Source organism: Pteropus alecto, unplaced genomic scaffold (assembly GCF_000325575.1).
Source record: "Pteropus alecto unplaced genomic scaffold, ASM32557v1 scaffold3, whole genome shotgun sequence".
NCBI classification, from domain to species: domain Eukaryota; kingdom Metazoa; phylum Chordata; class Mammalia; order Chiroptera; family Pteropodidae; genus Pteropus; species Pteropus alecto.
The window spans coordinates 53,634,625-53,657,952 of NW_006442484.1; the positions used below are offsets into that span (position 1 = coordinate 53,634,625).

A 23,328-nucleotide genomic window follows, 5' to 3' on the forward strand; every position below is an offset into this window, starting at 1 on the left:
ATTTATAATATCTATCAATATGCTATGACCCCTAAATTTATATTTTCACCTCAAATCTCTTCTGAGCTCAAAGCTTAACATTTAAGTGCTTACCTCAAGGGTGCAGGCTGCTAGAGGTGCTACTCTTGCTGCTGTGCCACGTGGAATATGTGGCTTCCCAGGTCTCTGGCTGGGGAAGAGAGACTAGATGGTGCAGGGGCTTTTCACTGTCTGGCAGCAGGTGACAAACTTTATTTTTTCTCACATTTACATTCATATGAGCTAGTCACAGAGCTTTACCTGACTACAGTGGGGCTGGGAAGTGTAGTTTCCCAAATACTCAGAAAAAAACAAACAAACAAAAAAACCAGGTATTGGTTCTTTCATCTAAGTAATATCTACTACAAAAATAATTATTTTAGACTTCTTTTTCCCTCCTTTCTCTTACCAATTACCTTCTTGGTGTTCCTTTAATTCCATAATTTTCTCCTTCTATACTTACAGTAAACAGGAAACGTGTGACCCATATCAGCCTTCATGGAAGAACTTGTGGCTGTGGCTGCTGGGAGTGTGATCAGTGGACAGCCTGCAGCTTCCAGCTTCTTCAGAGTCTGCCTCAGCTGCAGAGCACTACCGAGGCCGATGGCGCACCCTCCCTGGAATGACCTACAACCCATGATTGATTGTGACAGGAGTATGACCAAGGCTTTACAGTTCTACTTCTTCTGCCAAATTTGGTTTTCTTCCCCCAGGGAGGGGAATCGGGTAAGGAGAAATGATGAACAAAATACCAAAATTTAAATAAGGACAGGATCAGGGGCTTCTTTTTCACAGGTGTTAATGCTTAATAAATACCTTGCACATCAAATTCTATTTAAACATTTGCTTTTGGAAGAAATAACCTATGCCTGTTGGTAATGGAGGGGTCTGAGAAAAGTAGGTGACAAATTAGGGTTTGGAAGGTGGATCATTTTCAGCCCAGGGGTCAATGAGACCTTGTCATTGGTAAGTGAAACAGACACCCGTGGGTATAACGTGGATATCCAATTACTAAAATTCTCTTCATTGGTGAGTTATGATGGAATACCACTGGGGGAGGGGAGTATGCATCAGCTGGTGTAAAGTATCGGACCTTTGAGAAGTACTGGGGAAGATAACTATAAGGACAATGTCAATGGATGGATATTGTTAAGCCCATTACTACCCTAGAAAAAGATGATGAAAAGGTGTGGGCAACTGAATACTAAGCAGTAAAGCCAACAGATCTTCTTGATAGCTTGCAAAAACACTCTCCTGCAGCAGGAAGGCAGAGGAAGCTGAAGATTAGGAGATAATGGAGTGGTAGAGCTCCAGTTAAGGTTAAATGCCCAACCAAAGCAGGTTAGTTATGACGAGATCAGGCCTGTTTGGAAAAAAATGGGATCTTAATTTTTGGGACGAGAACATCTGGGTATATGACCGAACAGTTTGAATTCTCAGACATTTCTGAACTCTGAAAATGCAGAAGTGAGTCAACCCTTTCTCTTAAGGGCTAGTCTGCCCATCCCCCCTTGCTTTTCAGGTACTGCAGAGTCCTCTCCCCACAAAATATCATGTGTCCTCATTGAGGGTCTGCCTTTACCTTCTGTTATGACCCCTAGGCATATAATTAGGTTAAGTCACAGCGTAAGTCAACCAAGGATAGGCTAGTGCAAATAAGGGCTAATATCCTAAAGAACAGTGGTCCCGAACCTTTATGGCACCATGGACCAGTGCTCCTATGAGAATCTAATGATATGAGGTGGAGCTGAGGTGGTGATGCTAGTGCTGGGGAGCTGCTGCAAATACAGATGAAGCTTCGCTCATTCGCCCTCCACTCACCTGTAACCCAGGGCTGACAGGAGGAGAGGATCTGATTACTAGTCTCAGTGATAGCCATGAGCATGATTGGATCCAAATAAAGGCCAGGTGTTAGCATTTAATTGCCAAAATCTAGGTAGATGAAATTATAGTAATAAGTGGCAGGGTCAGAGTAGCAGCCAGGAGGCCCAAACCAAGGGATGGAAATGGTTACTTAGAGTGCCACTAGGGGCATAATAGATGGGAATCCAATAAAGGTATTCTGTTCAGCTTGCATTATCATCATAAGAATGGAGAATGGATGACCAAAAGGCCAAGGCCAATCGTCCTAATTAAAAGTTACAATCCAGTGCTAAGTTTCTGGATCCGAGGTAGTCTTCCGACCCAGAATCCACTGACTGAAGAGGCAACCAAGTCCCTAATAGGAAGGAAATAGCAATAGCACAGCACACCCAGTAATGATTTTCCCACTCCTTCCCCCAAAGTCATTTACTTGGTAACTATTATAGCGGGCAATCATCCCAGTTTTCTCAGAACTCAGGGGCTTCTTGGAACATGGGACTTTTTTTTTTAATTGGAAAGTCCTGAGTTAACTAGAATGAGTTGGCCACCCCAGTACTATGGATTGGGGAAAGGGAAATACCCAAACATTTCAAGGACTTTTGGACACCGTCTGAATGTATAGCAATACCCAGAAACTTGAAGCACTATTATGGTCCCTCTATTAGAATTGGGGCATATGGAGGATAGATAATAAATCGAGTCCTGAGAAACATTTGGCCTGTGATGCTCCACATCCAGCAGTTATTTCTCCAGTCTCTGGAAGTATAATTGAGAATAACATACTGACTAATTAGTATCACCCTTAAGAATCTAGACTACGCAGGGGTGTTGGTCTTTATCAAATTTCCATTTAATTCACCATTATGGCCCTTGCAAAAACCAGAAGGATCTTGGAAATATGACAGCAGACTACTGCAACTACAAACTCAATGAAATAGTAATCTCAATTGCAGTGACTGTGTCAGATGTGATGTTTTTGCTAGAGATCATTAACATGTCCTCAGGTACATGATATAAAGCCATTGATATGGTGAATGCAAGACCCTATGGTATTAGAGGTACTGGTGATGGATAAAGGTGAAATGTGGGTGTTGTGGCAAGCCCAAGTGGGGGAATTGCATGTATGTTCTTGAGGTTTTGGAACATGAAATTTACCTTTGGAAAAACAACTCATGGCCTGCCATGGTAGAAATGAAGCCCCTAACCACGGGACACAGATTAATTGATCATGTATCCGCAAATGTCTATCAAGAGCTGGGGTCTGTCAGATACATCATGTCATAAAGTTGGTTAGGCCCAGCAGCAATTCATCATAATATGGAATTGGCATATACAACAGCATGAGTAGTATCAGAAGGTAAGGTTCATGAGCAGAGAGCCCAGACCTCTATGTTATCATTTGCCAAAGCTGGGTAATGTTAAAATATTGCACCTCCTTTGGCTTATACCTATGACAATCTGACAGAAAAAAACCTGAGTTTGGTTTTTGGATGTGTCAGATGTGTATATGTGTGTAAATTAAAAATGGATGGCTAACTCTCCTATAGCCTTACTAGGAATAGCCTTAAAAGATGGTGGTGAGAAAAAATTCTCCCAGTGGGTGAAGCTTTCGGCAGTACCTTTCCATATGTCCATCCACACTTAACCTGTTTGCAATTTTTCAGTTTTTCTTCTTTTAGGCCCCTGACCAGCCTGCCAGGCCACTTACCACTGCCCTTGAATCTGTATTTTGCCAATCTCAGGCCATTTCTTCTTTCTTATAAACAGAATGGTCTATATTTTTAGAAATTATGTACTTTTTGTGATATGTGTCTAATAAATAACAAACTCAATAACTATTTAACTGCATCCACACTGAGTCACCTAATTCATATACTCAACTCTTTCTGGGCAAATCTTGTTCAGAAATTGTTATACTAGCAATTGATATCTGTTCTCCTTTTGTAATCATAGGTGGAATATTTTGTACATCGTATACTACTGCAATAGTGAAACTAAAATAACTACAGAATGGTCATTAATAAGTTTGACTAGTATAGAAATACTATCTAAACATCTTAAACTGAAAAATAAATTTTACAGCATTATTACTTTTCTCTACCAGTATCCCAATTTATTATTTTTCTTTTACAGCTCTTTCATGTTTTGCTTTTCAAAGCATTTTCTATACTTATTTTTTGAAGAATTCTTTTAAAAAGGAGAGCACAGTATCTATTAGAAGATAAGTAACATTTGATTAATTGGAAAATTAATTTGCAGTTTTCTTCACTCTACCTTGCCCCCCACCCCCCAAAAAGGCTGATACAATCTTGAATTGCTGACAAATATATTGGACCCTCCATTTATATATTGGAAACAAGCCAAACTTTCTATTCATTTTTAAAATGCAGCTCATGTTCTAATTAACTCTCAATTACTGTTTCTGAACTACATTTTAGTAATTACTTTCTTTTGTGATTAACCTCAATTTAATTAATCATTTCTTTAAATTGAAATGTTATTTTCAAAGAACTTTCTCTGCTTGATGTCTTCATGATTTGTTTCATAGAACAAATTATGTATTCTATTACAACCATGGCAAAAAAAAAAAAATCGTGAGGTTTTTTCCTTTGTTATAGATAACAAAACCAATAAAGTCATCAATGTTTTTTAAAAGATTGAAAAGCTACTGAGCCATAGAATTTAAAAATAAACAGAATCTAAGCATTATATTTTTCAAATGAACATTTTAGAAATAGAACTGGTTTAAAAAACAGATCCATTTACTACTGATTGTATCAAGAAATTGGGTAGCACTTATACTCATCTTAAAAATAAAACAGTACAACCGTTAGAAACTTGGCATAGCTTATAGTATTAAAGATATATTTTATTTTCATTTTATGTATAAAAAACTACTTTAACGAAATAAGAAAATCACCTGGATTTTCTTGTAGATTTGTGGTGATTACCATTATAAGTTAATGTAAAAAATACACAAGTACTTAGAAAGAATCCCTGCATGTTATCAAGTGGAATGTTTAAAAACAGTGATTCAATGCGAGGAAAATCTGTTTCCTTAATTAATAATTACTTTAATCAGTATGAAATCAGATATAAAAGTTCTAAAAATTATTCATAATTCATAACATCCTGAACATACTCATCAAGACATATAATGCTTTCAGTTTTCTAAGGAGTCAGGGTAATTTCCTTTAAGTGTAGTTAGTTATTCATAGACAAGTAGGCAAAATGAACAGAGAATTTGATACACATTTGTCAAGAGTATATAGTGTTTTTTTATGTTCTACAAATAAAACATTTTATGTTCAATATCCAAATATTAAAAAATGCCAATATTAGTCAAAAATATATTTTCATAACTGAACTCCTTTCAATATTAAAGATAGCTCAGTTTTTGTATTTAAAGGGTAAGATATAGGCCTTCTTGATAGATGACTATATTTTTGCCTAATTTTTCCCATACAATTATTATACCTTTTAGACAAACTAAGTTTAGTTGTACCCCAATTCACAATAAGATTTAAGTCTTCTGGAAGTAAAGTATTTGATCTACTGTTTTCCTCTCTTATTTTAGTACCAAGAATCTTCTTTTGATTGTGGTTAATAGGTTTACAGCCTTTGGTCATCTTCTGGCTTTGATCAGTGTGGTAATTTTCATTGATACATGGGCTTTCCATCCCAGTGGGACATATAATATTCTTGTGAGCAATAGAAGGAAGAAATGTTTGAGATGATATTTTTCCAAAGGATCCAGTGGGTAAATCTTGAAGATACCTGGGGAAATGTTGGCTAATTTTATATTCATAGATTAGTTTTCTTGAATTTGAATCATCTAATTTGATAGAGTATAGATCATCTGTTGTTTTATTTTGATAAGTATCTGTTGAACTTTGTGGTGTATTCGACTTATCAGAATTATGATGAGGTATGCTGGGTAACATTCCAGGTCTATTTTGTTTTAAGATTAATCCAGTACCAGGAATAAAAAGTCCTGGTTCTTCCTGTTTTGACAGATGAATGATGTCTGTGTTTGAAACAGAGTGATGTATATGTCCATTCACTGCTGTATCTTTCCAGATTAATGGGTTATATATAACTTGTCCATCAACAGGGCATGAATTGCACTTGTGGAATAACCAACTGTCAATACATTTCCTATGAAACTTAAAAAAAAAAAAGGTTATAAATTAATCAGAGATAAGATTATCTTGTATATAATGTATATTATCTACACAAAATTTTTCCAGTTTCATTATTACTATTAAAGCTAGCAAAAATGGAAGGTAATAATAATTTACCAAGTTTTATGAAAATATTTTGAAATAGTTCTTAAAAATATAATTAAGGACTAATGTCCACTTTCAACATTAAAATGGAAAATCTATGGATATCATTTTTGTAATTTCATTAAAAACTAATTGCTTATTCAAACTATTAATTTTGTTATTGCTAATGAATAAAATTAAATAATAAAAAAGTCATAACCAACTAGAACTGAAAATTGATCTGATGATGGTAGCATATAAAATAATAAATTACATTCTTCGGAAGAAAAACTATTAAACATTTTAATTTTAAGTAAGGGCGACTCTAAAACTATACATGTTTTTTATTGAGATAACTTGATTTCATTAAAAACCCTGTTACCAACTACATAGTGATCAAGTAATATTAGACTTTGATTTCAGTGAGTTCATTTGAAATAATAATTGACTATGTCAAATTAAGCATATGTCTCATCCAAAGAATCACAAAAATACGTTAAAAAGTTAGTATTCTTAAGCTTTTTCTTTTTACAGATAACTAGATAAAGTCATCTAACTTCAAGGGCCATTTTATCTTTCCTAGATTGTATATACAGAAATGAGTTCTAAACAATTAGGAATCCACATTTAGGGAGCAAAGCTGCCTTTTCAATAGTTTCTGCTGCAGCTCCTCTGCATATACTGTTCAATTTGAACATTTCTGTAAATAACAAAACTAAAAAGTGAAAGAAGAGATTTAAATTGTCATGTCATTTGTGAAAACTGGCCCTACAGAGAAAGTCAAACTAAAATAATATGACTTCTACCTTGTGAGAACATGGTAGCAATCTTGTGTATTGACCAAGGCAAAATTCCTTCAAACAAAGGCGACACTGGTAGCCTGGAGCAAGCAGCTTACTATTCTTTGTGATCAGTAAGAGAGGCAGTGACTTTACCACGGGTTTTGGTGTGTGAACCTGGCTGAATGAGAGTAAGCAGAGACATGAATGTTCATATGAGATTACAGATCAGGAAGTAATCAATAGTGTAGGTAAAAACCTCGATATAAATAATGCAAAGGAACCCACTTTTTTCTTGAACTGAAGATAATAAATCTCATACATTATATTGTTTAAAAACTACTATGTTGATTCTGAACATTGATTTCATAAAAAAACAAATTTAGTCATTTAAAATAAAAATACTAACCTGAATTTTTTTGATTTGCATTTTTTAATGTCAATGAAACCAGAACAAAATTTTGATATACTCAAGTTATTTCAGTCTGAGCTAACATTTAGGCTTGTTTTTAGAAAAATATAACACAATTTACTCTGCCACCTTGTAGGAAGTAAGGTTCACAGTAAGCCACATTAAATATTTCAGGCTACTATGATAAATTGGTAGATCATTATACATGAAAAAACTCATATTCCCTTACAGTATATACTTATGATGTCAGTATTGTTCGACCATGTTAATATAACTCTAAAAGCACCAATCGCCATAATTAAGATCATACAATGTAAATTAACTGCTATTTGATGTCATTAGCAACTGATAAGACAGAAAAAACATTTAAAAACAAAAGCTTGCCTGAAAGATTAGATGCATTCCTATTGTTCAAAAGTCATTCAGAAAAAGTTCATATATATTTTTCAGAAAAGCTCATACTTCTCTTTATTCCACAGATATACTTCCATCATGCTACAGAAACTGCTTTTACCAAGGTCATCTAATTGTCCACTAAAAAAAAATACCCTGAGTATTTTTATTCTTTTAGGTTAACCACATTTTTAAAATCTTGAAATTCCTTTTATTTGTTATACTTTCTCTGCCTAGAATGTCCTTCTACCCCTAATGTTCTCTTGCCTCCCAGCCAAATCTCCTAAACCCTTAGTTATACAATTTATCATTCTAATAGGTTGAAGTGTGATACCTAGCCAGGGCTAGGGCAAAAGGAGGTGAAGAGTCTTTGTATAGGCTCATTTTATACCTATAAGGCATAAAATTCTCCACAACAGCTCCACAGGGCATAGGCTAAATATCCACTGGGTTGGACAGAAACATACACACACACACACACACACACACACGTATATGTATATATATGTGTGTGCGCGCACGCACGTGTGTGTGTATATACATATGAACAAGCACAATTTTTGTTTGGTTAATTCACTAAAAATATTTTTAAAAAATTATTTCAATTTTAGCTCATCCTTTAAAAATGATATTTTGTATATATTTTATAATATGCCTAATATGTTAATAATAAACAGCAACTTTAATTTTCTTTAATTTACAAGGAGTATGGCAAAAGGTCTGGAGGCCTGCCCACTAGTAAACAGTCCAATCTGTGTTCTGAAATGCAATCAATCCGCTCAGCACTTTTCTTCCTTAGTGTGGAGGAGAGGGGGAATGCGGCAAGAGCGACTTCCTTCTTCCTTCTCAGTTACTTCAAAGCAAATCTCAAATCACCCTGTATTTTTTAAATATAACTTATGCCAGTTTTAGTTTTACATTTATTTAGATGATCATTTACTTACTGAGGAAATTACTATATCCCTATTACCTAGTAGAATTGATAATAATTATAGATAACATTATTTGAATATTTACTATGTGTATTTATTCATTTCATACTCACAAAATCCCTCTGAGGCTGGTGTTATAATTATTCCTATTTTAAATATGGATAAAATGAGGCAGAGAGAAGTGAACTTGCCCCAAAGTCACACAGCCAGCTCGTACTAGGACTGGATTTAGGCAGTCTGACTCAAGAGCCTTGCTCTTCACTTGCATAATATAATGTCACCTAGTATATAATAAGTCTTCAATATATATTTATTGAATAAAGGAATGAATAAAACTTATCTAACTGAAAAATTATGTTTCCCAAGTCATACAAGAAATGTAAATTTTACTGAGAATCTCACCCTTGCTTTTCTTGAAAATGTGGCATCTTTTCTTCTATCTCATTTTGAATATCTATGCATTTTACAGTTTCATCTGGTCTTTTTTCTAGTGATTTCCATCTTTGATTTCTCTTCTGTAATAGGTAAAAAGTGAATGTTACTTTGCAAATTATGGAAATTTTTATTTTGTGGATTAAAATTAATAGGCTATATATCAATAACATAATACTGTAGCAAGTCAATTTGTAATGTCTTTTTTAAAAATGAATTTTAAAGTTTGATGGCTGTCCTTATAATTTATGTAAAATGTTATCAGATGTTTGTTATTGTGTTGGATTTTATAAATTACCAATGTAAGAATGGATTGCCTTGTACGTCCCTGTGAAAAAGGGACGTTCTTCAAAAACTATGGTCTTTGGTTGTTATTAAAACTCAGTTAACTCTATTCCAGAATGTTATCTATTCTTATTATTCTCAGATTTATTTTACTTAAATTTACAATAGGACAAATACAAACACTATACGAAATTCAAGATGAATACTGTACCTCACGAAAAGTAAATGGGTGACAATGATGGCAGCAGGTATCAAAACATTCCTGGCATAAGTGAAATTCTATACATTGGGTGCACCTAAAAATGCAAAACATCAAAACATACAAGAAAAAAATCAAATTATTTTAATGTGTTTTGATGAAAATTTCTGGCCAAACTTCCCTGGGAACTATGCAGATATGACAAGGCCCATGTTAACTGTCATCCCGTATTAGTTTCCTCTATTGTCAAAAGGTACATCGAATTTAACATCTTAAACAATACTATTTATTATTTAATTGTTTTGTAAGGCAGAAGTCTGACATGGGTCTCAATGGGCTAAAATGAAGAGGTTTGCAATGCTGCATTTCTTTTTGAATGGTCTTGAGAAGACCTCTTTCCTTGCCCTTTCCATTTTGTCCTCCCCTTCCTTAGCTTAGCTTGTGACCCTTTCCTCCATTCTAAAAGCAAGCAATGCTGCATCTCTCTGTGCCTTTCTTACATGGTCACATTTCCCTCTGATTCTCTTTGTTTCCCTCTTCCACTTTTAAGAACTCTTGGGATTATACTGGGCCCAGATACAGTGATTCCAGGAATGAGGATGTGGACATATTTGTGAGGGTGTTATTTTGCCTACCACACATCCCTTCCATGATGTCTTCCTGGAGTACCTTAGCTTTTATTTTATCTTTTTCTAAATTCTTATAGAATATACAGCCTATATTAGATAGTCTATCATTTGATTATCCAGTATTTTCAAATTGTTTCATAAATGTTAGAGTTATACTTAGAAAAATACATCTTGAATACGGGAATTATTTTTATTCCCACTCTTTACTCACAAAATTGGAAAAGGTATATATATATCTATCTATCAATAAAATATCAATAAAATATAAATATATATCAATAAAAACTATCGACAAATTTAAAACAAACTTCACTTTTCATAAAAGCTTAATCTCAAACAATATCATTTATAAAAATTTTGCTACAAGCAAAAAATTTTAATTTTCTTGCAGCAATGCTCACCAATAAAATAATGTTCTGAGCAAATAAACTTATTTTATTAGTCAAGTTATCTAAGATTTAGAAGACTATTTCCATGATAAATCTGGGAAAATAGGTCCTTCAGACATCTTAGAAGCAGCAAGTGCTAATTTATTCATTATTACTATTTATACACACAGAGAAGATTCTTAATAATTAACATCAATCGATCGGAGCAGTGATGCAGTTAATTTGGTGCATCAAATTATGCTGGGCTAGCAAAAGTTAAGCATTTTTATATTTTAACATATCTATGTTATTTTTAGAGTTAACTTAAAAGATATGTAGCTATATTGTGAAACTCTAAGGAACTGAAAGCTTTCTAAGTTTATCTTGTTTTCTACTCAATCTATTCCAAAAACTACTGAAAATAGTTTTTTAAACTAATGACTGAAATGTTAGTATTTGAGAGAATGGAAGGTGGTAAAGTCACAAATGTTAGAAATTCATTTTTTAATTTATAAAAAAGGATGGATATAGACATGAGTAATTGTGAGCCAAACTCATAGAGAAGTTGTTCTCAAAGGAGAGTGCAGGGACCAGAACAGTGGGGAATGCCTATATTGAGAGGTAGAAGAAGCAGCATCCATGAGAACTGAAAGAGCAGTCAGAAAGCTCAGCATGACAGAGGAGTATATTGTCATCAACAAAATATTTAAAAGCAAGAATTGAGATAATCTACCAAAGCCACACATTAACCATGTGAGGAACCCATGACTATAAGGACCGAGAAGTTTACACTGTGGCTTTCATATACCCTTGTCCTCCGCGGCTGTTCTTCCCAACCCCCCTTTTCATGTGTTACCTTAGCCCATTGTTGTTCTTACCCAAACCTCTTGAAAAATTTAAATTGCCCAAACAATGGCTGCTAATGCCACATATCAAGATTTTCATTTTTTTAGAACCCTCTTTAACCAACATTCCTAAAACTAACTGAATACCTCCTGCTAAACCTCTGTAAAAATTCTGCCTTTCTTGATTAATAAGTACAAATTGGTAGTTACAAAATAGTCATGGGGACGTAAAGTAAAGCATAGGGAATATAGTCAATAATATGATAATTACTCTGTATGGTGCCAGGTGAGTACTAATCAGGGGAATCACTTCATAAATTACATAAATTTCTAATCATTATGCTCTACACTCAAAATTAATATAAAATATTAAATGTCAATTGTAAATGAAAAACTTAAAAAAGGGGGAAAAGGTGAAGAGGAATAAGAAGTTCAGATTTCTAGGTATAAAACAAATCAATGTAATGTACAGCATAAGGAATACAGTTAATAATAATGTGATAGCGTTGTACAGTGTCAGATGATTGCTGGACATATCATGGTGATCACTTCTTTAGGTATATAAATGTTGAATAACTATGGTATGTACCTGAAACTAATACAATATTGTATGTTAGCTATATTTTAGTACAAATCTTAAAAAAAATTCTGTCCTTCTTCCACAAATGAAAATGCTCCTTTGTAGCCTTCTCAGGCTAGCTGTGTTCCAATAAGGACTTTTGCTAATGGTGATATAGTTGATTTTCTTCTATGTGTTACATAGAATAAAGAAAGAACTAAATGAATTCAAAGGAGAAAGATATCATTCACTGTTGGGGGTGATAAAAATAGTTTTATGGTTTGATAAGAGGGTTTTAAAAAAATAATTGAACTCAGTGTAATTCTGGGAAGACTGAAATGTAAACTTATGCATTTTAGAAAAAAAATTAAGATTAAACAAAATATTTTCTTCTTAACATACAGTCAACCTAAAATTTTAATTAAGAAAGCATAATTTCCTGAGCAGAGCTATTAATTGATGTTTTATGTTTGAAGATTAGTCACAAAAGTAATGGAAATTGTTTTCTCTAATAAATATCTTGTTGTTGAGGTATAAGATACAAAAGAAAACAAAACATGCACTTGCTGCAATTTGGGGAACTCAAACATTCAGTCAATCTAGTCCATGTCCCTTTAGCTCAATCCTGGGTTTTTGGCAATGATTTCATTGGTGGTTCAAAGAAAATTAGAGAGTGAGAAGTCCATCTAGCAGGGCTCTGAGCTTGGAAACTCATCTAGGACAAATCAACAAAGCCTATGTCCAGAGCTTCCAGGACAGGATACTACTTCAGACACAATCTAGACTGGAGTGCAAAGCCAATTCCTTTGTGTAAGTGAAGAAAATAAAACATTTGCAGTTCTGAGGTACTAGGCTGACATAGATCACCAGTTTGTAAATTCTAAATAAGCAGCCAACAACTAAGGCAAATACACTATATAAAGGAGGAAAGAAAGAACACAGTCTAGATGACTGGTACCATAATGCTCCAAGTTTCCTAACTTAAAAAAAAGTTAGAATACATATTCATAATTTTCCTGATAATACTTACTTATAACACTTCCCCTCAATTGGAAATTGTTTACAGTTATTGCAGGGAATTCCAAGGTGTTTGTCCAGTCTCTCTTTCTCAGCTAAAGTCACAAGTTTGCTAGAGTTCTTGAATTCCTCTAAAATAAGTTTTAACGGTGCAAATTCTTTCCTACACAGAGGACATTTCAACATGGAAGTATTTGATATTGTATCCTGATAATTAGCTAAGATCTTCATGCATTTTATATGAATACTATTGCCACAGCCAAATCTGTTAGAAATAAAATACAAGGTTACCATTTGAACATGCAGTTATATATACCTACATAAATAAAATTTTCTCTGCTACCATATTTATTTCCCATAAAAATAGATTCTGATTTTCTAGATATAGCTTGATTACATACATAAGTACATACCTTATCTTATCTTATTCATCTAATCTAGTATCTTTAATTTAGTACATCAGAATTCCAAACAAATTTCCCCGTGCCAATGAAATGGTGGTAAAGATTTTGCATCATTAAAGTATTTTTCATTTGTAGAGTGAGAATGCATATAGTCTTAATAAAAAGGAAATTTATAACAATAATTACTACTTTTTAAATTAAAAGCATCACTGAGAGCAGGGATGTAGCCTTATTTTTCTAGAAATCATACAATATGTGATAGTACTCAACAAATGCCTGCTGAGAAAAATAATGTTTTGGGGAATAGTTAATAATTTTAAAATACTCAATAAAAACAGTGTTATGAAAAACTAAAATGCAGATTTTAGAAAAATTTGAGAAATAATCAGGAGAAAAAAAGAATGAAAAAGTTCAATAGCTAATGGTTTTCCATATTTTCCAAGTTCAACTTTATAGTGCCTTGAAAAATAGTTGAGTGACACTCTCAATAAACATTTGCATTAAATTTTGAGTTATTTAGATTTAAAAATAGAAACAAAGAATTTTTATCATTTTAAAGTAAAATAATGTTTACTTTCAGAGAACTCTTTGTAGCTACTCTAAATCGTGGCATTTATTTATGTTAAAACAAAAATATGAAAATTATTCTATTTTAATAACAAAATGAAAAGGGGAATAAAGTGGTTATGTTTTAATTCTCATTCTTTAAAATGTAGCCTAGATATATTCAGAATAAGAACAAGACCTCTCACAACATATATGTTAGGAAACAAAAAAAGACCAATTTAAATATAATTGTTTAAATAGATATTGTTTCTCCACCAACATGTCTCAACATAATCAGTTACAAACATATTAAATTAGAATTTTTTTCTAAGTTTCTAGATACCCTCTTCCCCCCCACCCCCCCACCCCCCAAAAACTCACCTGCAAAAGGTGACAGGAAGCTTTTTCTCTAAAAGTGCTTCTTGACAAATAGGGCAGATATCATCTGAATCAATTTCCTTCTGTTTAATGTACCCGTCTTCTTCAATATGTACATTGTCATCATCTGTTCCTTTTTGAGGAGTTTGAACTTGATATATCCCCCGAAGCAAGTCACTGATTTCTCCTTCCATGAGACCTAACTGCAAAGCAGCTAGTGAAAAATCCCAAAGTATTAAAATTCAGTGGCAAAATTAGAGAAACAAAAATGTAACAACTTGTGCTAAAAGATAGCACATTATTTCAAATGTCAGAAAGACAGTTTTGGCTGAATTATTACACTGACCTTAACCACTTTTTTTGTACCACTTTCAGAGAAAAATAGTCAGAAAAGAGTCATTTATAAAAAGAATGGAAGTTATCTCTTTTTTCTTACTAAAAAGAATCAGTGCAACTAGTGCATTATGAGTTCTGGATTAATTTTATGATAGTGTTTATCCTTGGATTAGTGTTATAATAATGTGTCACATTTTGATCTGTTCACTTATAAGGCCAGCAGGATCAACGTTCAGGAATATTAAAAAGGGGCATGAATACATAAAGATGAAGCAGGGATATTTGAGAAATGTAATTAACATTTGTTAAATGAATAAATAATAAGAAAGCAAGACTCAATTACTTGTGCCTGTTTTCCTGTCTGTTTCATGTTTCTATAAGAGTGTCTTGGTAGCCACATTGCTCACAGATTTGGTAAACATTTCTCAGGACAATTTGTTAGGAACTATATTGCCTGTACCCTTGGGATGTGCAGTCTTTGAATTCTGAATTTTCTCCATCCTGCTGTCTTTATAAGAAATTGTATTCTAAGTGCATATAGTTTTGACCAGGGCATCCTAGATTCCTTTATTCCCTGGCCCACCCCTATGCTTCTTTCCCTTTCCTTCTACTTAAACATGCAATAATATAAATACCAGATGTTATTTGTTCCCTTGAGTTCTGATATTCATTTTATATGTTCACTAATACATATAGATTAAACAATTATTTGCAAGAAATGAAAAGCTCAATTTCCTGGAAATTCAATTAAACACTAAAAATACTGAAAACGTCAGTTATGTTTCAATATAGGAATTTGTTCTTTGTCTGAGGTGGAGTGGCGAGTGAATGTAGGAGGGTATATTTTAATTAACCATTACTTTGGAGGATGAGGGCTATTTGACAAAGAGACATAGTAACATCTACTCCCTAAAAAAAAAAATGGGGAGGAAAATGAAGAACAAAAGATTGTGCTTTTGAGAACAAAGATTCTTGAAGGTGGAGTAAATACAGAAACATAAAAGTTCGTAAGAGAAGCTGGCCATAAACTATTCTATATAGTATAACATGAATTAGATAATAAAAGGGAGAAGTAAACTCTTCTGAAATTAATTTGGAAAAATTAATGCGTGAGACTATGAAAGAATATTCTTTTATAGAGAAGAGCAAGGCAGCTCGTCTGATCAGATATCATGGTGTATTATAAAAAAATTAAATAACAGAACTCACTAAATAATAGCCATTATGAAATAAGAATAAAAAAACCACTATTCAATAGTTGTTATTGAAAGAACTGGTAGCAATAAGGAGAAAATTTAATTACTTTAAACCAAATACCAATCTCCAGCTTATACCAACGCAACTACACATGGATTCCACAATGAAGGATAAAAAGAAAATAGAAAAAACAATAGAAAAAAACCTCCCAAAGACTATCAATACTATAGAAGAAAGACAAGTATTGAAACGATACACATGAAAGGTAAAAATGGTCAGATTTAACAACTCAAAAAGTCTCTAATAAAATTTAATAAATAATAAAATTTAATAAAGCTATATAAAAAGAATTATGACATTAGGAAAACATTTGCAAAGAGAGGAAATCCCTATATTTAGGAAGAGTTTGTAGTTTTACCCCAATATACAAATAACAAAGTTCACACAATTTACACACGAAGTACAAATAGTAAAAAAGGCAATGGAAGACATTCAATTTCATTAATATCAAAGAAAAGCGAGTCAAAATAAGAATGAGGTACAGACATAGAATAAAATCTAATAAATAAGCAATAATAAATAAATAGAATATATTTTGTTTGGTTATGTTATTTCTTTTTGTATTTAAAAATGTTATTTCAAGGCACTCTAGATCTTTTAATGGTATATTAGATGAATGGGAGAATGGAAACCATTTTCTTATTTTAGATATGAATAGATTACTAAAAACTTTGTATCTGGTATTTTTCCTACATTGTGAGACTTGGTCTTATTTTGTAGTATTATAGAAATATTATTACCATTTCAAAATATTTCTATGTATCTTTATTGTTTTTGGAGACTAAAATTATTGTTCATGTCTTTCATTATATACTTAAGTAACATATAGTTAAATGTACCTAAAACATGAATTCAAAAAACAAAAGTAGCCGAAAACTGATATATTGTTGAAATTGTAAATCAGTAAAAGTATTTTAAAGAACAAGTTGGAAATATATATGGGTGGCAGACATAAAAATATTAATACTTAAATTATAAAATAAATAAGTAATGGGGATGTAATTTACAGCATGGTGACTATAGTAAATAATATCATACTATATATTTGAAAGTTGCTAAAAGAGATCTTAAAAATTCTAATCATAAGAAAAAAATTGTAACTGTGTCTAGTGATAGATGTTAACTAGACTTATTGCAGTAATTATTTTGTAATATATACAAATATCAAATCATTGTTGTACATCTGACATTAATATAATGCTATATATCGATATTAGTTATTGATAACTTTAATTGCAGAGATTACATAGCATTGAAAATATTTATAAAGTAACTATGATAAAAATGGAACACAAATTCCCACAGACAATTAGGTACACATAAATACAAAATCAAAAAGGAAAATAAAAAATAAAAAGCTTATTATATATTTGTGGTGAGAATTTTAAAATTTTTCCTTTTTCCATTTAATATGGTTTTTATTTTATACATAAATATTTAATTTAAAAAAGGAACAGATGGCATTTACTAGACATTTAAAAGGAACTATTAGGTGATAAATCTAGATTTTGCTGGGAAATATTGTTGAGTGATGGGAAAGACTATTCAGCATTCAAAAACTGATATAAAATTCCTGCGTAGGTCTTCAAAAATAAAAGAGAGTCCTAGGTTTCTAAGACTCAACACTAGGGTGCAAATAATTTTCCTAGATTCGTTTTAGAAAAGAATTTATAAAAGACATTCAAACACTTCTCTTTTATTACTAGTAACCACCTACTCCAAATTTATGTACATACTTTACATAATCCTAATGAATAATTGTTTATAGCTTTCTTTGAATTACTTTAATTTTCATGCACATTTGTTCTAGCTTTCATTTAAATGATAAATTTCAAAGTCATTAAGACTTCTACTTTCTCCAAAAATTTGTTTTCTCAATTTTGACTAATTAAAACTTATTTTAAATATAGAAGACATGGAAAATCTTGTATTTTAGTAGGAAGTATAAATTAAAAAAATTCATATACAGCGTTAATTTTAAACATTTAAAAAATTCCCTACTGTACACTGGTATTTATAAAAAGAATAAGACATGGTTTCTGCCTTCAAGTATAAAGGATAATACAATATAATTGATTCATGTGAAATTGCTATTTTATACATGAAAAAATCCAGATATTAGCAATTCGTATGATTCAATTTATAAAAAGTACCTAGCAAAGCTAATTGACTAATATGCAGTATAGTAAATATTTGTTGAATAATTGGGTAGAGCTGCATTGTGCAATATGATAGCCATTAAGCCATATGTGACTAGTGAGCACTTGAAATGAGGCTAGTGAGACTAAAAAACTGAATTTTTAATTTTGTTTCATTTAAATTTAAATGGAAAACCAATAATCTATAATTATTGGAAAATTTATAAGTTTGTAACATTTGGGTATTACGAGAATCTAATTTTTAACTAAATATTTTATAAAGTCTAAATGCAGATCAAGTATTTCCAATTAAAATATAATGTCTGAGTTGATACGCTGTCAGTGCAAAATACATACCACATTTTGAAGAGAGTATGAAAAAACACTAAAATATCTCAAAAGGTTTAAACTGGATACATGCTGACATGATAATATTTTGATGTATTGTGTTAAATTCAAATATATTATTAAAATTATTTCTTGTTTCTTTTTACTTTTTGTAGTATGGTTACTAGAAAGTTACACATGTAGCTCATGTTATATTTTTCTTGGACAGCCCTAGTATATTTGAGAAAATGATATGGGGAATAGTGTAGAGAACAACTAAGACTTTGGAAAAGACATGAAAATTCACTTCAGGTGGATAAAATGAAGCAATAGATAAAACAAATATCTATGAAATTATACATTGTATATGAAGGGACTAGGAGAGAGGATGAAGTAGAGAGTAAGTGACATTTCAGAAGGAAACTTTTGTCTACAGTGTGAAGGAGGAAGCAACAAAGTGCAGGTGCTGGAAACAAGGGGGCCACAAAGAATAGTACTAAGGGCTGATGAAGGTTGAATAACAGTGAGAATGAGTATGGTGAGATAAGAACACTATTAAGAAGTAGGTAGGACATCAACATTAACAGGATTTGTTTATAAGAGAAGTAATAAATATATGAGAGAAGAAAATGGGAGAGGAAAACTCAAAGAGAATCCCAAGGTATCTAGCTTTGGAGACTAAAGAAGAAGGAAAGTCAATATTTGAGGTAAGGGATACAAAAGGGAACACATAAGGGGGATATTTAGTATTTAAAATTCCTGTAGGACCTCCAAAATTGAGCTTCCCAGAAGGTAGCTGGAAATACTGGTCTGTTGATAAGATGTGGAAATCACTGGTATAGAAATAACAGCTGGAGACATAAAAATTGGGAGACATTTCTGAGAGAATGTATAGAGTGAGAAAAGAGTAAAAAAGAAAAATCCCTGTGAAATACTAATAATAATTTATTATCTAGTATAACTTTTAAATGTCTACTTATAAATAATAGTTGGGGGGAAATGAACTCACCTAAATAGAACCGATACTCTTTGAATTTTAAAAAACTTGAAAATTATCACTTTAATTCTTTATGATTATTATGAACATTTATTAATAAATTTTAAGATGCTGTTGCTGTTCTTCAGGGAACACTTCCATAATGACAGCATCTTTCTTACAAAATGTACAAATCTAAATGACCTGTAATAAATTATTTTTCTCTCTCTTTTATTTTTGAGGACTCTAGAACTTAAAGTTACACAACTGTACTCCCAGCTTTAAACTCAATTGTAGTAGTGACTTAAAAACTACTGTACTCTAAAAAATATACTTTTTTTGCATAAAAATTTTAGCCACAAGCATTTTTGAATGAAATTATGTGTCATGTCAACGTTTAGTTCTGGGATCTAAAAAATTACATTTGTTATTTTTCTCATAATAAAAATAATTTAGATGTAGAAAGTACTGTGAATCTTTGCTTAGAAAACGAGAGAATTTTTTTCTACTTCATAACTAGCCATTGTTTCACCTCTTTTTTTTATTAAGTGTCTCTGAATCTGAACATGGTATATAAAGTTACATTTATTTTTTATTAAATAGGAAGAAACATGTTCTAATTGTCTTAAGTGTAAAAAACTGGGCTACAAATGGTTGTCAAATTGTCTAGAAAAATAACTGTCTACATTTAGAACATGTCTAAATAAAAAATTTTTAAACTTGTTAACTTCATATTAGTAAAAAACAAAACAAAACAAAACATATGACTTACATTCATGATTCCTTGGAAGCTTGAATTTTTTCAACAAGATCCTATTATTCACAAGTGAAAAAACAAAACATTTATTTTGACATAACTTCAAAAGATATATTATTTTAATTTTAGAATAGGAATAGCATTATAGAATTTATATTGCTGAATGTGTAGGGATGAACTTAAAACCTTTACCAGTTTTCTGTTAAAATAGTAGTTAAATTTATGTTTTACAATAAGCATATGTGAAAAAAATTATGATAAATGGAAATAACACATTTGCGGTAAAGAGATTTGCAAGAGAGTCCATGAATTTATGACATAAAGTCTTCATAGAGCGAAGTTAGTGAGGGAATTTAGGTATTCATGAACTTTAACTTTTCTGTTAGTTTCCCACTCCTAGAAATGGAGTAATTTTCTGAATAGAAATGACTGTTTTCCTATATGTACCACTTTAATGAATGACAGAAAAAATATTTTCAAATATCATCAATTAAAATAGGATATGGCTATTTTTAGAGTGGGACATATATATTACTTTTACTAAATATATTAAGTATACTTTAGTATATTAAATACTTGGATTATATTTCCACGTGATTATTGTACAGTAAAATAGAATTACATTACATAAAAATCAGAACATAATGCCCTTACCCTGAGGAAGCTGGCATAAATTAAAAATAGAAAAAAACTATTTTAAGTACAATAATAATACCAAATTGCGAGTTTTGAGAGGACCATATTTTATATCTTTATATTAACTACAGCAAATAACATGTTAGTAGATGGTCAATAAAAACTTATCGAAACAACAAAAAATTTGGTAAATAAAAGCATTAGCAATAACAGATACAGTTTTTTAACCTGGAAAGAAAAGCATTAGAAATATGAGATACATACTCTTTTCTTAATTTCTTGTTTGATATTTTCCTCTCAAATATCAATTATGAATTTTCTATAATATAATTAATGATTTATTGGTATAAGTGTATAGTAGGTAAACAAAATGAATTGAAATAAACTAAATGCAAATTTTTTTTTTTTTTTTCATTTCTGGGATTCCCTTACAAATAGAGTCTGACACCAGAGGAAAAATTTCATATTTGACAAAAGTAATCTTCAGTAAAGTCCTACTTCTATTTTGAAAGCCTCATTGTCATATGTTTATTGAAAAAGAAAACAATAAATTTATATATATATTTAAATTTATATATATTTATAAATTTATATATATATATATAAAACTTCCTGATTCACATCATTGATAACTATGAACCTCATAGGAAGTTTTTTTCCCCCTGTGTTATAGTTTGATTTCACGTTGTACATAATGAGAATCTAAAACTTGATTTTTTTCTTATTAAAAACATTAACATTCAGAACATGTAGAGGTGATAGTGTTTTCCAACTTAAATCTTAATTTTTGTAATGAAATAAAATACCTAAACGTATATGGATAAGCTATGACCATTTTATCTTAATATTTTTCCAAACCAAATTTCTTTAGTTTTGCAGTATTCAAACCACGAAAAGGCAAAATATGTAATATAACAAGATGTTCCTTTGTGAAGGATCTCCATTACAAAGTCACTTACCAGCATATATGCTTACAAAGTTCCCCTCCTTTCTGAAATGTGGAACAGTTACAAACATGAGGATTTCCTAGAAAAACCTTTAAAAGAAAAATGCATACTTAAAAAATACTCCAGTTAATTTTTAGAGTAAAACTAAATTGATAGGTAATTAGATTAAAAGAGATTTCAAGAGGTAATTTCGTTTAGATGATTCTAAAAGTTTGAATATAATTACTGGGACTTCTTAATTCTTGACACCAGTATGGTTTTTCACTTCCATATCTTTGCCTTAGTCAACTTGTATTGTCAATTATGATTATTTCTAAGTGACCTATATTCAGACAAGTGAAAAGAAATCTAACTTTAAAAGCTTTAAAAAAATCTGTAAATTTTTTACTAAAAGGAAATTTTACCTTGTAATGAAGCTAAAGACCTTTGTAGGGTAGCTCATCTTGGAGTGATATTTGTTTTGTGCACTTGAATTGGTAAGTTTATTCAATCTTATTCAAGAAGACTAATTTTATCCAAGTGTAAACTATTTATTAAATACAGTAAGTGTTGTAAGCAACAAAGTAAAAAAGGGATGTCTTAAATAAGCACAGTTAGTAATCTGTATTCAGCATTTAAAATGCATGACACTGAATTAAAAATTTCCAAGTCAATTCAAGGGAGGTAGTGCGATGGCTGGTTTTCGAGGGGTGAAAGTAGAATATGCAAATATGAAATATCTGTGGTCTTTGAGCAAAAGTTTAAAAGAAATTGTTAAGACCTTTCCAAGTCATCACCATTTAAATGATACTTTATAAAAGAGTCTTGTTATAGTGTGAGTGACTAAAGAGTAAAGAAAAACCGATTTTATATATTAAGCAAATATATACAGTAAAGTCTAGAATTTTCATTTCGTTTTAGTTACAATGGTAGTGACTGCTAACAACGGATCCAAGAACGCACGTAACGTAAACCACACATTCATATAAAACGTCTCATTTTTTCAAGCCCAAAGATAAAGGGCCATCATCGTAGAACAGTTGGATGCAATTTTGAGTCCTAAACTCCAGTAGTGAAACTTTTATAACAAATACTATTTCTGTCTGCAATTTGCACACCCGTAGAGACCGGAACACTTTCAGGTAGGGTGCAGCAGCGAGTAGCCGCAGGGTTTGCGAGGGTGGCTAGACAAAGTGTGTGCGTGTGTGTGTGTGTTGGTGGGGGCGGGGACCCGAGGAGCTGCCGGCCCTGCGGGAGCCGAGGCGATAGTTACTCGGAAATCCTTGTTTTCCGGCTCCTCCTCCCTCAGCACCGGTAGGACCTATCTCTCTTAGGAGGTAGATGCTGCTGCTCAGCGCCTGGTCTTGTTGACAGCTGAGGCGGTCGCTCAAGTGTCTTCGCCTTTCAGAGGCCTTAGAGCCTCGACGAAGCATCCTGTCTGGGTGTGGGCAATGGCGGCCCCTCAACGAGGCCCTCGGAGCCGCCCGCCGGTCTCCATGACAACCGCGTGCACGCCGGTTGCCATCGTGACGGTTATAGAGATCTGCGGTGTCCCGGCGTGCCTTGCGCAGTTAGAGCTGGCGACAAAGGTGCGATCGAGTGTCGGTTTCGCAACTGGCACCAGTCTCCAGTCCTTGTTGAAGCAGAG

The 23,328-nt window shown here is 32.2% G+C and overlaps 1 protein-coding gene across 1 annotated transcript; it reads right to left on the minus strand.

The window, feature by feature from the left end:
• Window positions 1-5,237: 5,237 nt before the first annotated feature.
• Window positions 5,238-23,113, minus strand: ZSWIM2 (zinc finger SWIM-type containing 2). Its single transcript, XM_006921271.2, is given in 10 exon segments — window positions 5,238-6,047; window positions 6,956-7,109; window positions 9,068-9,180; window positions 9,594-9,678; window positions 13,013-13,264; window positions 14,331-14,541; window positions 20,134-20,174; window positions 21,714-21,790; window positions 22,954-22,990; window positions 22,992-23,113. Coding segments are annotated over 10 exon segments (1,902 nt in total).
• Between the last annotated feature and the right edge of the window lie 215 nt (window positions 23,114-23,328).